Below are 18066 nucleotides of genomic sequence, written 5' to 3' on the forward strand. Positions count from 1 at the left end.
GTGAGAGAGTGAGAGAGAGTGAGAGAGAGAGAGAGAGAGAGAGAGAGAGAGAGAGAGAGAGAGAGAGAGAGAGAGAGAGAGAGAGAGAGAGAGAGAGAGAGAGAGAGAGAGAGAGAGAGAGAGAGAGAGAGAGAGAGAGAGAGAGTGTGAGAGTGAGTGAGAGTGAGTGTGTGTGTTCAATTTATTCCACTTTTTTCAAGTTATACATGTTTCCTATAAAAATGAGATCAGTCAGACCTTAAAAGAGCTATGTCTGTAACAGATATGATATTCACTCTAAGTCACGGAGATTGATGGTTGACTGTGGATCTGTAGTAGGGTCAGAGAGCAGATCATGTCCCATTAGAGTTTCTTGGTACAACTCACTAGTGACAGCATCATCCTATCAATGGAAAAGACAAGCATAAATGACCATGAAAATAAATGCTTTGAAAATGACAGGTGACACAAACTCTGAATCAATAGCTCCAAAAATATATCTGATTATCATAAAAATAAAAACTTATTTGATACTTTTTAGTCTGGAAACCGTAATGACTAGAAGTTTATTCTCATGATAAACATAAAATACAAGACATCAGAGGAAACAGTTTAAAAACAAGGGACCTTACCTGCAGCAAAGTTGACTGAAGATGTGATGTAGCTGGAAGAGTAACTGCTGATGCTGATAACACGACATCATTGGTGAAATTCAACCCACCATCAGTACCTGGGTACATTGATTAATCTTATTTTAATACATAGCTAATTTTCATATCCGTTATGATCAAATGAATAAAGAAATTGTAAACTTTTTAAAATGATAAACAAATAATTACATAATAAGGATAAAAAAAATATATACATAATCTGTCACTATAATTTCCTTGGTCTCCTGTTTCACTTTTAATTTCACCAGATATTCAACTATTTGTGTCAATTTCCATCAGTGAGGGATCTGACTATAATACCAAGAAGTCTATACATATAGGCCATGAAAAAGGTAATTCCACAAAGGAAAGGTAGACCACAATTTCATTTTCCACAAAATCTTTTCTTACATAAACATGGAAGAACATGACCATTAAATATTCTTTACAAGGCTGTAACGGCAATAATAACATTAAAATTACAAGAAGAAAAGTGTTAACTCACCTGATATATGACATCCTAGTTCTGCCATTTTCTTTGCTAAATTCATCTGCTGTCTTTTTCTTGCTCGACGTGAACGAATGATGTTACCCAGGACATCGGTTCTTGCCGAGCCTCCAGACCCAGACACTGAATCCTTTGATATAGTTGGCATATCAAGGGACTCTACTTCATTTTCCCCATTACCACCAGCTGTATTCCCCATCAGAGTGTCTGGCATACCAACATCCATGCCTTCGATGGTTTCTGCTGCCGCTCTCCCTTCCATCACGATAATGGGTGGAATGCTAGTACCATCTGTAAGATTTATTTGAGATTATTTTTGAACAAGAAACATGTTATCTTACACTCACACACTTGAACATACACACACACCAACATATAATAAAAACACTCCCTTTAGATTTTTTTAATTATCTATCAATTTGATTTCTTAAACTTGAATAGAGAATTTTAAAACAATTTTAAGAACTATTATACACATACACAATGTATATCATAACAGCCTATTAATAGATTTGCCTAAGGAATGGATGACTCGTGCACTCTGAGTCTGAACTTTTTTCATAACATACTTATATATTAAATTTAATTTTAGTTTCCTATTTGCTATGCTACCATGTTTTCTAAAGACAAACCTGTGCCAATGTCTCCATTGATAAGCTCAATACTTGAAAGCAGAGTGGCATGCGTGTCCCCAGCATGAGATGAAGGTGCCAGTGAAGAGGCCGGAACATTGGGATCAAGAGTAGCAGAAGCTGATGTAGAACCACCAGCTGTCAGCGGCAGAAGGTGGTCCATCATAAGGTCCTTTTCCCCTAGTAGTGTTATATAATCCAACTGACTTGTATCTGTGGCTGTGGAGAGACAGGTATTATATACTGCATCTATATGCACCATATCCATCATTAGCCTCCAAGGTTAGAAGATCAAAAATGCCATCAGAAACTCAAGTAGATACATAAAAAGGCAAAGAATGGAATATGCCTCTTACACTCACTGAGGATAGTGTGGTTCTTCAGCATGTGTTGACGAAGGTTGAACTTCGAGTTATAACTCTTGTCACAGGTATCAATAGGGCAGTGATAAGTTACTTTATTATTGTTCTCTTTGGTTTTCCCTTCATGCTTCTTCAGGTGCACATATAGGCTGCTTTTCGCTGTAAATTTTGCATTGCAATCTGCAAGAAATAACACATCGTAATAATATATATACATATAGAAGTAAGTGGTTAAAGTGAGCTACATAAGCTCAAAACACTAAACCAAATAGTTATTTATATAAACATCAAGGAACAAGCCCTTCAATTCTGAAAAGGTAATTCATTAAACCTTTTGTGATTTAACATGACACAAAAAGAAATATATATACCAGAATATAAACCATTCACAATGAAAACAATTAATTTCCTCATTACGTACGTTCAACAGGACACTGGAAATTCCTGACTCCAGTGTGGATGAGAAGATGGCCCTTCAAGTGTTCAGATCGCAAAAATGATTTCTGACATATGGTACAGGTAAACTTTCTATCATTTGTATGCTTCCGTTGGTGACGACTCAATTTACTTGCACTTTGGAAAGACCAATTACAACCCTGGAAAGTGAAAAATAATTGTCATTCACATATGTTTTGATGCATAATAAGCATAAAATATATAAAATCATAAAATGAATCTACTGAATTTTCAAGCTTTCCTCAATGCAGCATAACTAAACAATGGAATAAAAAAATCTATTATAATCAATAGCACAAAAGAAATATGCCTGTTTGCTCTGGCACCCATAACAAGAATGTACAATGAAATACAATTGGAAAAAAGTACTCAGGATCTACCTCATAAGTGCAGATAAATGGTCTCTGGCCGGTGTGCACCCTCATGTGAGCTTTTAGCCTACAAGGTTTGTCAAACTTCTTCCCGCATCCCGCCCACTGACATCTCAGTTCCTCTTCCTTGTGATGACTGCGCATGTGTGAGGTTAGGGAGTTTGGTGTGAAGTATGATTTACTGCAGCCATCCACACCACACCTGTTTCAATAGGCAATAATGTAAGGCAATATATATACATAAATAAAGTGACCCAACAAGTCATTACAAACCAGTTAATTATCAAAGAATTATCATCCCTAACTGTCAAGTGCAGAAAAAAAGAAGAAAGACAGAGAAAATTGAAGCTGAGTTCATGTCATGTTAATGTTAGGTTATATCAACAGTATCACAACCCTCATTGTTTCACATCCATTTACTTAACCTTTTGGCTGCTGAAATTGCAAAAATGCGATTTTTAATATATACCCCTTGACTGTGTAAATTGAAAAAAATGTGATTTTTAATATTTACCCCCTGACTGTATAAGTTGCAAAAATGCCACAAAATAAAATTCAACACTTCTCCAATTTAATTTTTTCATCTTATACAAATGTTGTTTATAATATGAACAACTATATGTATGTTTTTTTTAACTACACTGGCTATGTTTTTGCAGATTATCATTACATATAACATCATTTATTCCGGGAGTATTTACTGCAAAAAAAAATTAAAAGTGCTAAAAAACACTTTCTTTTCGGCTTTGTTGAAAGATATGGTCTTTTTTTTTAAATTCATGATTTTTTTTTTACCATAGGGTAGTATACAAATTGGCAATTTGGTTTCTGAGGGAAAACTGGTATCTCCTAGGAATAATTTTCTACTTAACTAATAAAGCCAAAGGGTTAAAGTACAGATGTTCAATTAACAAAAAACAAAGAAACTAAGAATATACAACCAAATACATAGACATTCAATATATGCAAAACTTACTTATAAGGAGCCTCTACATCTTTGTGTGTCTTCATATGGACCTCCAACTCCCTCCTCGTATGGAAGGCTTTTGTACATTCTGGCAATGAACACATCCAACACTTTGGTCGTTGATGTAGTCGGAGATGCGTGTTGAGGTTGTAGACTGTGGTGAATCTTCTATTGCAGTTAGGTTCTGAGCACTGTAATCAGAATAAATAAGCACATGTACTAGGTAAACTAAACTACATTTTTTCTTTCACTTTGAACTTACTTACACCAGGGTTTATATTAGCATAATGCTGCTCCTGCCTACTAGATAACAAGCGTGTGCACAAGATCTCTCCTGGTGCGATGAGAAAAAATAATGAAATAAATAAAATTCTCATAAATAATAAGCAGGACAATTGGAAAGTAATCTTATTATTCTTGAACAATCTTAATCCTCTGAGTGAGAACACAGCATTTAAGAAATTCATATACTGTAATACTAATGGTAAGTTACTCTAACAACCAGCATATCTATTATCATCATACATAGAAAGCTCATAATGACTGTGACATTTAATTAATATGCATGGTTAACTTTCAAAATGACGCCCCCTGATATAAATTTTTTCCTAATTTCTTAAATTTTGTGCTTCTAAGCCCTCCTAAAGGAAGTTAATATCCTTGGAAGTTATCTTTTCATATGTGAAAACCTGAGAAACTATATTCTGTTTCATATCATGAGCTTGAGGTGTAGGTACACTTCTTTCCATTTACAAATAGTCAGTAGTAGCAGTCATATTTCCTCTTGTAATTAAGGATACAAGTATATTTGTTGAATTGATACTTTCCAGAATTGGTCATAATGAAACAAGTATATGGAAGTATCCCATAATTTTTTTTTTTTCAAATACTTTACATCCTCATTCGAAGTTAAACTGAGAAAACAAATATACTTACTGCAAAATCCCTTCTCTTAAGATGTGTTTCGATATGTCTTTTCAGTTTATACCATGTGTAGAAAGCCCAGTCACAATTTTCGTAGCTGCATTTGTAGGGTCGGATTCCATTATGACTTAGAAGATGCACCTTTAAAAGAAAAATACCAGTTTCGTTAACCACTTTCTTTTTATCAATATCTTAAGCACTAACTTCTAAAATAAAATAAATTTAAAAAACACATTTTAAACACTCAATGGATTACCTTTAAGGATGAAAGCTTGGGGAAATGTTTACAGCAACCTTTTATTGGACAGAGCCAACGCTTTCCCCCTTGCGGTGAAGGCTCACACTGCAGAGAATCTATGTGAATACCTAATTCTTCTAAAGCCTTGTCTGCTACCTCATCTGAAACTACAATAAAAGAAATTAGATAATCCAATTAATAATACACACCGCGAGAAGTCAGACTTTATTATAGATGACCACAAAAAGAAGTCAGACATATTTAGAGAAGAACAGATCATAATATAAGATTTCTTAAAACTTTCTAACATGGAACTCTGCACTAGAATTGTATTTTATGTCATCTGCTGCAACCTCCTCAAGTTCTGATACCTTTATTGGAAAAGTTTAGTCTGAAGATTTCTGGGCTTGAATTATAGGATACACATTCAACATTTGGTGGAAGAACAACAAAATTTAAACTCGACTTTAATAAACTTATGCTAGACACTTAAGAAAATCAATATTTTATAACACATCACACTGCCTTCTCGTGATACCAGTAAGATAATTTTCTCTAGAATGATTTACAAAAGACTTATGCTAGGTCAATAAAAAGCCTTGAATTTTAGCATACTGAAGGAGGAATACTTATACCTTTTACATACTACTTTCTGTTTTTGATAAACCTAAATATTCCCATTGAGAATGGTGTTTCACATTTCATCTAAAGTAAATTAGTTTTCAATACTTCAAATAGTGAAAGTTGTAGGCAAGGTGCTACATATATTTGGTAATAAAGAAAATGTATTAACCTTGTATATACATTTGTGTGAATGATAAACAAAAGCAAAAATCTAACTTGGTTTAAAATTACATATTCTTATCAACAGTAGTAATAATAATAGTAATAATAATAAATAATAATAAAATAAGAAGTGCTTAAAACTTACCACCAGCATTGCAGGAAGTAACACGTTTGCAAAGTGGCTGTTGTGAAGCTCCAACTTTTCACTCGCTCTCTTCCATTTACCCACAAAACTTTACCAAGATGGCTTACACCTCTCATATTCTCACCATATCCTTATACATAATAAACTGCTATCAATCTCTGATGCTTTTCCTAAGTGTAAAGGTATTACATATACCAATATTAACCTTAAAACTAAATTCTCATCATACTAAAGACATCCTTGGCTAAACTTTGACTAGGTTGATGGAATAGGTTCAGTTTATGCTCTCAATAAGTTTTTGGGTGTAAGTTGAAGTTTTATATACTCTCTGTTGAAAAAATCCATTCATACAAAAGAGAAAGTTACCTGTGTCATTTCTAATTCTTGTCCTTTTTGTATATCTATGTATGACTTGAAAGCAATAAAATTTATTGTGGAAACTCGGCTCCCCTTAAATCACATCTAAAGCAACCAAATAAAAAAACATGATTGTCACCTCTAGTCCTCTTAAAATCACTCACATACCTGTACACATTTCCGGGTTTTCATCGTTAATATCTTCGTCGTTCTGTGTAGTCGTAGATGAAGAAGGAGAATGCGCAGATGTCTGAAGAAGGTCGCCGGAGACTAAAGACGAAGCTGACAATGTGTCTAAGACAGAAGGGACTGAGACCATGGTGGGTGGAGCCCCAGGGCGCAAGGAAAGACCCACACCTTCATTCTTCACTGTGGAAAAATGTTATTCAGAATTACAAAACAGGAAGAAAAACAATCTCCTTACTGAAACAATGCATTAAAAATTACATAAAGTATATGTTACATATCCTAAAATTGTATGGTTCCAATAACTGGGAAGTCTAAAGATTACATGAATATATAAAATAAAACTCTGGCAAGAGTTCTGGCCTGGTCAGGTTCATGCTTGACCAGACCCCTCCTAGTTGACTCAGATGTGTGTAGGTGTTTGCTCAAAAAAATCCATAGCTTTAATAAATTTATATAAAGTGTGGTGAAACATAGTAGTAGTAATAGCAATGATAATGATAATAATGAGTAATCAATAATATAATAGTAAACAGTAAAAAAAAATATATATATAAATAATAATAATAAATAAAATAAAAAATAGTAATAATACTAATAATAACAATGATAATAATAATTGATAGTGACAATGATAATAATACTAATAATAATAACAATAACATTATCAATAACAACAATAACAAATAATACTAATAATAGAAACAAAGATCACAATTAAGCCAGAAAAATTACAATTAGACGTATTAAGAATAGAAAAGAATGAAGGAAACAACTAATAGGCTTTCCTTTTTTTTCTAAACAACTACTCAATTGATCAAAACCATCACAGAAAATGTATTTCCAACAATAGGCTCATTATAATTTAACAATTAAGTACTTACACTGTGATTTGTCAGGTGAGCTGATAACTGGTAAACGTGAAGCTCTGCCGTCTGAACAAGTTGATGGTGGTGAAGAATCTATCTGCGTTTTCTGTGAAGCTAAGCTGGTCTGTATCCCTTTAGCAGTTGTTAAGACAGCTTCTGTTACTGATGTAACTGGGGGCTTCCCTGTAAGCCCTGAGGCTGAAGCAGTTACAAACACTGGCGCCGTTCCTATTATAGATGAGCCTACACTATTACATGTCACAACTCCACTACTTGCAGTTGGACTTAAAGCACTAGTAACTGGAGTTGATCGAGCAGTTGCAGCAGCCTGTCTCAGTAAGGCGAGTTGCCCTTGTTGCATTCTTGATATGGGAGCTTTGACCTCTTGAAGAACCTGGTTTATCTCAAAATTTTGAGGACCAGAAGCACCATCTTTTCCCCCGGTCCTTGTCTGTCGGGCTGTCCCCTGGTGTACCTCTTGAATTAATCTATGTGCTGTGTGGGCTGAGCGCAGCAACTGCTGTGGAGTGAGTCCCAGTGGCTCCAAGTGAGGCTCCCGAATACTTGAAACAGCTCTAACTAAATCACAGGTGTTGATCTTGAAGACAGTGTGCTCTTTATTTGATGAAACTATATTTACCGTTGTGAGATTTGCTTTACGATCAACAGTAATTGTTATATTAGCAGTGCCGGGCTTGCTTGGAGGCTGCACAGCAACAACTTTTAATGGAGTAAGTGTTAATGGTGTATTTTCTTTTGGAGGTGCAATGGTTTTGGGTGCCATAGTGCTTGGCTGTGGGGCCTGTTGCTGCATCTGTTGCCCTGGAGCAATCAGAGGTCGGAGGATGAAGGCTGGCCGTGGCAACTGTGCCCCACCCACTGTTGTGGTTGGAGCAGCATTTGTAGTTGCAACAGCAGTAGAAGAGGAAACTGGTGGCGTCGCTAACCGCAGCTGAACCATTCCAACTGGTAACTTCTTTAATTCTGCTCGCACCAAACCTGATGGAATTTTAAGCAGCCCTTTTGGAGCCATATTGACGGACGTGGTAGTGGTTGTAGTTGTTGCAGTGAGACTTACCATTGTACTGTTAACAGGGGTGTGTATCAAGTTATTACTATTGGTAGTCACTGTCCTGGGCATAATATTACTTATGTCGCTCACATCCAGTATTGAGATAGGAACGGAAGTTGAATAACCATGTGACGTCGTAGTTGATAAAGTCGTCGGTGGAGGTGGCATGACGGTCGCCGTCTGATGACTTAGAGAAAAAGTGTTGGATGAACTCTTGTCCTGAGATGCTTGGTTCTCCTTGGGTTCTAGTTTTACTAAAAATGTCCCAGGTGATATGCTTCTTTCTGGCTTTGGGGGAGTTTTGTTTAGGTTCTCAAGCATGTCACTTGCACTTGAACTCTCTATCTCCAGCGTGTCATTCGAAGCATCCATTGCTAATATACTTGAAAGCTTGCTGTCGACCTCGCTGTTAGGACTGGCGAGGATATCCTGCGGTAGTGTGCTGCTGTCATCGCAACCTCGAGTCCCAAAGGGGTGAAAATTGAAATCTTCCTCAATTTGGTTTGCAACCTCCCTGCTCCTCTGGCCTTCTGCCTTCACTGGAGTTTCGTCAAAACCCAGCGGCCTTGATGCCATATTTTCGATCTCCTGTGGGCTCATAAGTTTGATGGGTTGAATATTCCTCACCATCAGATCGAGCTCATCAGTGGACTCCTGGCTTGTGCTTGCCTCCTGAGTGCTTGATGGCAGGGGGTCACTGCATTCCATTGGCTCTGGCAGAGATTCGCTTTCTCCCATGGTTGATCCCGAACCTACGGATTCCTTCTTCTCCATCGTGACAGCCAGGAGCCGCGCCCATTCTTCCTGAGCACCTGGCAAGAGCAGTTCTTCAAACAGGCCTCGGTCTTCAGCTGGTAACGAGGGCATGTTTTCTAATTTTTTTGCTCCGCACTTCTTGCCCTGGTCCGTCAAAAGCAACTCCTCAAATAAGCCCTTGTCTACCTGCATGAGCGTTTCTAGCCGTTTGGTGAAACTGTTTCGGCGACTCCCACTTCCACTAAGATTGTCACCCATGTCAGGGAATGTAAACTGGCTGGGCAATGTACTACTTGATGTGCCAGCGTCATTAGCTCCATCTTTGGAAAATACGAGCCCATAGTCCTGGCCACCCACGTGAAACTGCACACTACTCTTAAGATTAAAAAGGTCACTGATGTCAATCTCTGAGGGCTTGATTTCTGAGTCAAAGTCAAAGCTTGACAAACTGTCACTCCGCGTTTTGAGCCATTCCTCGATGTGCTGCAGGTCCGCCCCCAAATCACTGGTTGGATCCACATCCTCCTCGCCCGCCCTGAGCATCCCGTTTATAACGTTATCACTGTCACAATTCCCATTAATACCCCCGCTATCACTGCCGCCATGTTGTGTTGTGGCGTTGCTTATGGAGGGCGTTCGGGATAGAGGAGCAACCCCCTGCCCATCACACCCCACCGTTTCATTGCCTCCATTCTTGAGGATGAACACACGTCTAACCTCCCCAACATCGTCGCGTGAAATGTTTAGGGTTCCGTTGTGTGACATGTGAACCCCCGTCTCGGAGTTACTATGGGGTCTTCCGAGAGAACAAGGATCAATGGGAAGCTCGCGCGCTAGCCACAGGCGCTCGCTGAGTGGCTGACGCCGAGCCCGAGACACGAAAAACGAGTCTTGGCCGCGATGGAATGTCCTGAGGCTCGATTTTAATTAACAATCTTTTGTTTACATCTTACTTTGACCTGTTGCACCGGGTGTCATGCAACAGAAATGTACCTGTGCATATGAAAGGTCATAGTGGCATGTTTTGTACACCTCTCAGCTTCAGTCTATTCTGACTATGGCAGATCTAAGAGATCGCCCCATGAATGAGTTTCAAAACGAGTCTCAAGAATCGGCCATCTCTGTCCTGTCTCTCATTACACACCTATATATATCAAATGATGCAGTATTCCTCGCTTAAAGGAAAAATATAGAAATAAGCTTATTCATTTCTTTATTCACATCAAGTGATAGACTACACTTGGCAATACAAACCGAATATACAATAAAGCGAATTCTCGCGGCCCGAGGTTTCACGCTGGGCGAGAGCATGACGTACATATTAAGCCCATCAGAAACAAAACAAAACAAAAAATAAGATCATTATCCCAATACAAATAATACTCAGCGATTCGGAATTTCCCAATAAATAAATATTTCTTACAAGCCGCACAACTTTTAAATAATCAAGAATGGAATCCGTTAACTTGACGGATCCCTACGTCATCATGACGTCACGGCTCAACCAACACGAGTTATAAAAACGATAAAAATTTAAACTTCTAGCGGTGTACGGCAGCTCGTATCAGCTGACCTGAGAGATAGCAATAACACTCATTCGCGCCGCACCTTCAACATGAAAGGGTCGAGTTGCAAAGTCTTTGGCTCGGTGTTTCTACTGGCATGTCTCGCGGGCTTGGCTTCCTGTGACGAGGACCGTGGAAAGGGTAGATATGACTGATGGATATATGTCTTTATAAGTTTGGAATTAAGGAACGAAAAAAAGTTGATGTTTAATGGGTATGTCGGAATGTACGATTTATGATAGAGAGTTAGGACAAGTGTTTCCTCCTACACTTGATCTGTGATGCTGATATTAGATGATGTATAACTGACACGTGGCATTGGTTACGGTGTAAAGAGAAGATCAGTTTTATTTAATCATTTTTTGGCAGTTTGTTTCGGTTTGTTATTATATTCTAAGTTAATTGAGTAATTGTTTTGTTGTTATCCATTCCTATAAGAACTTATGAATTCATGTAATTATGAATGATTTAACCAGTAGTGTTCAGCTAAAAGATAATGTCTTTTTCACTGACAGCATTGAAGAAAATGTTACAAATGTTATGAAGACAAGTATTAAGAACTAAAATATCCTTATCACAATCTGTTGACTATAAAAATGACATTAGCAGTGATAGGACTAAACCTTTCAGCATATCAAAGGCCAACATATTTCTGTCTTGTATATTCTGGAAAGATATATCTTGTAGACTCTAGTGTTGATTTTTATGTCAAATATTGAACCAATCCAAGTTGTATAGCATCAGAATAATCTTATTGAAGTTTTCTTGGCCTTTCCAGAAGCACTAATGACACAGAGGCTCCAGTGATCACTTGACATTATACTAATATTGTGTTGAATTTGAGATTGCATTCCATCTTGAAACACAAGAAATATGATTATGAGAAAAGTACCATTTTGAAAGCCACTGTGGGTGTGTAACATGAGACCCTGAGAACTGGACTCCCTCTGCCCAACTTTCACCTCAACTGCAAATAACATTGAGTTTTCAACTTTTACAAGGAGCTAACTTAATCTTTCACCCCATATGATTTATCTAATGTTGCTGTGTCAAGTAATTACTGAATAATGGAGCAGCAAAGTTGAAAAAGTTCACTCTTGTATAAAAGGGGGGTGAAAATACAAAAAAAAAAAAAAAAAAAAAATGTAATGCAATATTATGTTCATTATAATTTGTATAGTTAAAATAAAGATGTACTCACATGTATATGTAAAATGCAAAATATAAAGGAAATTAATACTATAATTAGCTTCAGTCCTCCCCCCCCCCTTATCACAATCTTCATAATGATTTAAGAAACTCAATATACATCAATTGTCCTGTTATTGTTGATAGTATTTTGATAAATTGATAAAAACTGTGTGTGTGTGTGTGTGTGTGTGTGTGTGTGTGTGTGTGTGTGTGTGTGTGTGTGTGTGTGTGTGTGTGTGTGTGTGTGTGTGTGTGTGTGAGAGAGAGAGAGAGAGAGAGAGAGAGATTGATTCACACTAAAGATCTCTATTTCACTTTTATAGATAGTGCAAATTAAATGGATTACAAAACATTTTTGTGTACATACACATGCAATCTGGACATTTTTTAGATATTACACAAAAGTCAAGTAGATGGTAGAAAATACCGAGAAATTTATAATATTTTCAGACACAAAGATAAAGTTGAGGTTTGTTTTGAAATTATCATTATCATCATCATCATTATCATCATCATCCTCATTATAAAAAAAAATACCCCCAAAAATGCATAGTTTAATACATTGTCATAAAACACTGGTATGACAGTACTAAGATCAACTTTGATGGTGTACCAGTAATTAAAAAAGAATTGTATTTGAGCAGAAGGCTAAGATGTTTAAGTAGTCTCTAGAAACATAATAGTAATGAATACCTGTACAGAATTTCACTTCAGAATTATATGTTATGATTGTTATCTAAATTATTACTATTATTATTATTATTATTATTATTATTATTATTATTACTGTCATTTTACCAGTTTTACCTTTTTTATTCATTTTACTTCTGGATTTGATATCCTTTATGCAATCCTCAATTGTTAAAAAAACAAGATTGTTGCATATGGAATGTGACATATAGGTTTGAAATTCCTATGAATGATTTCATCTGTCTATTCATGCCAATATCATCAATACAACATCATACATATTCACTTTGAATCACTTAAATTCCATATCTGAAATGTACTATTTTTTTCTGCGTATTTACAAATAAGCAATATAGAGTTGATACCGTACATTAATTTCTGGGTTACTTTCAGGTCTTGGGGAGAAATATGACTGGCATACTTTGGAGGAAGGTCTAAAGATTTCAGAAACGACCGGCAAACCATTAATGCTCATTATACATAAGTCATGGTGTGGAGCATGTAAAGGTTAGTATGAAAAAAGGTAGAATATCTTTCTATATTTACATACATATCTATCTGTAGTATATATATTTCTAATATATCTAAATATATCCTTCCATATTGCATCTATATCTATCTATGCAATATATATCTATACTTCTGTATTATATATATATATATATATATATATATATAGATATAGATATAGATATAGATATTATGTATATATATGTATATATATATATATATATAGATAGATAGATCGATAGATAGATAGATAGATAGATAGATGGATAGAAATATATATATATATATATATATATATATATATATATAGATATATATAGATATATATAGATATAGATATATATATAGACATATAGATATATATAGATATATATTTGTATATATGTATATATTTTTCCATCTGAATTTCATCCATATCTGTTAACCTATCTATCTAACTATAATATTGCTGGGCAGTCTTGTTAGTGTTATGAATTTTGATGTAATGCTTTTGCTAAAAGATGACATAATTTACTGGAACAGTCTGACAAAGGGAAGTAATTGATTATCATTATATGACTTCCATGCCTGTAGATGCAAAATTCCCTGTATTTTGATTGTATAGTAGTGTGTTGTACTTAAACCATTCATTCTTTTAAAGCTTTCAAACCAAAGTTTGCTGCCTCATCTGAAATCCTGGAACTAAGTGAGAACTTTGTGATGGTGAATACTTTGGACGATGAAGAGCCAAAAGATGAGAAATACACACCTGATGGAGGCTACATTCCACGCATCCTGTTCTTAGGTAAATAGGTTATTGCCTGAGAGTTATTTATAACTGTGCAGATCGTTACACCCTCTTCTTTTATAACAGTTTCATTGTAATTGTATTGTGATCCATTTTTTCATTTACTTCTGTAATGATTTAGAATTTTTAGTGAATGGTCAAGTGACGTGATGGTATAAGGCTGTCAAAATCTTGTTGTTACAGAAGTTGAGAAAAATACAATGAGATAGATATTGCTTTCAATAAGATCATTTGAAAATATGTAGCATTGGTGCATTTTGAAATACAAGACAATAATAGATAGATATTGGAATGATTTTACCTTTTTTCTTTGCAGACTCAGAAGGCAAGGTGCATCCAGAACTGTACAATGTAAATGGAAATCCCAAGTACAAATATTTCTACTTTGATGATAAATCTGTAGCAGAAACGATGAAGGCAGCAGCCAAGGCATTATCTCCAGCATCAAGAGGAGAGGAACTGTGAACTATGACCTAGCTGTAGCCAAAGCATGAATTTGTATGCAAAACCTTGTACTTCATCCATGACTGATATTCCATGAGATACAAATTAGCCAAAGAGGGCCGATTGTACTATTCTTTTATTACTCTTTGTATGTTTTTACTTTTTTTTTTTAGATAGAAGTGACCTGTTTGTAGTAAGCAAAAGATGTTTTTATGTCTATATTACCAAAGAGAAGTTTATCCATCTTTAAGACTTTTAAGACCAGTGGATGGATAGCTCTTTTATTTTAAGTTATTTTCTGTTCTTTTCATTTTACCAAGTTGTGTGTTTTGTGCCATATCCATTTCAATTTGTGTAAAAAGAAAATATATTTGATAAGAGAATTCTTGATAGCATTGATCCTCATTTGACATAATAGAGAAAGAGTTAGTAAGGTACTAATTATCTTTTTTACTTGGATGTATTTTGGCTTTGATTACCTTGTAAAATGTAATAGGTGTTACCAAATAAATATAAATTGGATTATCCTGACAACTAAACCTTTTCCCAAACAGTTTATACAAGTAATTGTTCCAACTCTTTCCCTTCTGTATATTTGATCAAAATACAGTGCATTCTTATTTTTAACTCCTTAACGCCGGGTGACAAGATATCACGTCGAGTGATGGCAGGACCAGTCGCTGGGGACGAGATATTTTGTCATGACTGTCCTTCTGGCTGGTGCGCCGGGTGACCAGGCACATAGTCCGAGGTGTTTGGCTTATGTGTTTGAAATATCCCAGTGTTTTGGCCTTTTGGAGCCAAAACAACCCTGTTGGCAATGGATTTAGAAAATAGGATAACAATTTAGATAGTATCGCAAAATTTATTAATCAAAAGGTGAGTATGCAAAATAGGCACTTTACTTACAAATTACTAGATGTTTCATTGTATTTTAATGTTTAATTGCACAATATAGTATTGTAGGTATTTTACTAACCAGTTACTAGATTAATTCCATTTTATTGTATTTTTAACTGCACAATATAGTATTTGATATCAAGATTTTCGTTTTTTTATATAGGGGTACACTCAGGTGCATTGCACAAGACAATATATATTTTTCATCCAGTCAGGAATTTCTATACCTCTCATGCTAAAGAAAGAAATATCCATAATGCGATAGGAAATAATGAAATGAAATGAAACAAAAGTAAACACTGTGTACTGTCTTCTGCTCTATTTCTTTAAAGCAGATGCTTCACTGCCACTCAGAGTGTCTATATTTTGTCAGCAAACTTCAACAGCATCCAATGCTTTTGCTTCCCCACCCCTGGTCTATTGCCTTATGCCTCTTTCTTTGTTTCCCTCTTTCATGTAAAATTATTGATTTCAGGTATCTACCTCTTTCTGTCTTTGGTGGCATTAGGCAGCAGCATAAAAAAATTAAAACAAACACTGTCAGGAAATGCTATCATGCACCTTTCTGTACATCTGTCAGACATTTTCAAACCTGTAATCCAAACTATTATGTAATCTTTTACTTCATACAGGACAGAAATAGAGCAGAACCATGAAAATTTTGTGGAGGAATAGGATTCAAATTTATTGTTTGACATAGAGACCAGAGAGCAAGTTATGCTGCCTTGAAAGCACAAGAAGACTTTCTTGGTGACCAGGAACTGAACTTTAGTTGAGCTTATGACCAGTTTCATTCTATTGTCTCTTGCATTATGGATAGGGATTAATTATAAAGATAACATATAATTAAGCCCTATACTAGGAATGCTGATACTAGGAATGGTGAAGTCTCTAGCTATCTCAGTGATAGCTCTTAAACCTTACACTCAGATGGCTGACACTTGCATCCCGCTCAGGGCATGAGGAAATTATCACTGCTGCTAGATTAAACCGTTTCTGTGATGGGAAGGGGATGAGAGATTGTATCACTCATTACGGTTTTACACAGCCATAGCTATAACCAAGGTCCCACGTGGGTGGAGAGGGGCATTGGGCCATGTACCAGGACTTGGTATGCACTCTTGTGCTGTCCTCTCACTTTGTCACTCATTAGCAACCTTTCAACCTTTAGATAATTAGTGTACCTTCCATTGATTATATTCATGGTATGTGTTGTGGTATTAACCCAAATCCTCCGGATGGCATGCAGTGAAGACGGCACCTTCCTGGCCCAAATTCCAGCTGTCATGTAAGGTAACGGCACCTCGATGCCGGGCGTCATAAGATAAGATAAGACCCCGGCATGAGTTAAGGCCTACGCGGTAGCCTCCCGGAAATGCATCGTGCGCCAATTATCAACGACCCGGAGCATTTGGGTTAAAGATAAAATCCCAACTCTGTCTTCTTAAGTGATAATTCTGTCAGCACAATGATGGTCATACATTGATGTCTTTTTTCAGGTGAAATATTCAAATATAAAATAATGTTTCTGTCTACTGACATTCCAAAGGAAGGTGTGATGACTGATTTTAAGTTGAACAAGCTTAGTGTATCAGCTGATGTATAAAATAAGTGCCTTTTATCAACAAGGGTGAACTTGGCAATGGCAAAGAATGCTGTTTTTAAACAAAAAAAGACTTTCTTGGTTTGAGGAGTAAAGCACTAGAAATAAAAAATACTGGTTTGCCCCCACTCTTTCCAGAGAATTGCTAATGTACATGCAACATGTGCTTTTGCTATACAACGTTACAAGATTACAGAACTGTAGCAATTAGGTCGTCTTTGATGATTTTTGGCCTCTCTACCAGACAGGTCTTAATTTATTCAAAATAATGAAATATTGCAAATTGATTGTTTCAGTTCTTGAATGGAAAGCAAAAACATTGTTAACATTATATTATAGTAAATTTGTTCAGAGGCGGACGAAGAAAAGTAGGAAGTAAATAAAAAAAAGAATCAAGTATTATGCAATATATAAAATATTACCAGTATTTATGCTTTAGCTTCAATGTATACCCATAGTAATTACATTTTTTATCAGATTTTTGCTGCAGTTAAAGGGAGGAATACAGTAGAAGCTTTGTTTTCTGTGACTAATATATTACAATGAAGAGGATATGTTCAAATTGTTTCCTTGTCAAGGAACATTTCATTAAATAAACCACTGTATCAATTCTTTGTTACTCAGTGTCTCTTGTATCATTTCAGTTATCCATGTCAATTTTCATTAACAAGGCAGCTAAATACATTTCATAAATAAAGAGAAACTTCATATAAAGACCGACCATACCACTAACTTTGTATAGAATCTGTACAATAAATGATTTTATGACTTGGTGTTTTCAGTAAAAATATCATTCACTTTCTCTATTTCTGGTTGAAAAAATTGGGTACAGTTTATTTTCTGAGAGTTTGGTGTTACTACTTTAATCTATTTTAAGCAGGTCTTGCTAGTTGACTTGTAATTAACACATTTTATCGCTACTAGTAATTAATTTTAGAGTGACCTAACTGAAGACATGCTGTGTGCCAGGCTATGTTTTGATAAAGGAAAATAAAAATGAGCAAACATTCAGCTTACTTCACCCTTTAACCATGGCACCTTTAAATCCGAGATGGTCTGCCAGCACAGCAAAAAATATCATTCAAAATAACGGTAAACACGGAATCAAGATCTGCAAA

The 18066-nt window shown here is 35.8% G+C and overlaps 2 protein-coding genes across 2 annotated transcripts; one reads left to right on the forward strand and one right to left on the reverse strand.

Annotated features, from left to right (window-relative positions):
* On the reverse strand, nucleotides 1–10611 carry LOC122248534 (uncharacterized). Its single transcript, XM_043008602.2, has 12 exons — nucleotides 7446–10611; nucleotides 6544–6744; nucleotides 5106–5254; nucleotides 4862–4990; nucleotides 3935–4116; nucleotides 2968–3160; nucleotides 2553–2727; nucleotides 2132–2311; nucleotides 1770–1988; nucleotides 1135–1428; nucleotides 612–709; nucleotides 1–382 (listed from the first exon to the last, which is right to left on the reverse strand). Exons 1-12 carry the CDS (start codon nucleotides 10021–10023, stop codon nucleotides 272–274), a joined length of 4509 nt encoding a protein of 1502 aa, XP_042864536.2. The 5' UTR covers nucleotides 10024–10611; the 3' UTR covers nucleotides 1–271.
* A 195-nt stretch (nucleotides 10612–10806) lies between these two features.
* Nucleotides 10807–14970, forward strand: LOC122248535 (thioredoxin domain-containing protein 12). Its single transcript, XM_043008605.2, has 4 exons — nucleotides 10807–10964; nucleotides 13098–13211; nucleotides 13855–13998; nucleotides 14318–14970. Exons 1-4 carry the CDS (start codon nucleotides 10874–10876, stop codon nucleotides 14464–14466), a joined length of 498 nt encoding a protein of 165 aa, XP_042864539.1. The 5' UTR covers nucleotides 10807–10873; the 3' UTR covers nucleotides 14467–14970.
* The last annotated feature ends 3096 nt before the right edge of the window (nucleotides 14971–18066 follow it).

Source organism: Penaeus japonicus, unplaced genomic scaffold (genome assembly GCF_977035675.1).
Source record: "Penaeus japonicus unplaced genomic scaffold, GWHDUDI00000001_assembly GWHDUDI00000009, whole genome shotgun sequence".
NCBI classification, from domain to species: Eukaryota; Metazoa; Arthropoda; class Malacostraca; order Decapoda; family Penaeidae; genus Penaeus; species Penaeus japonicus.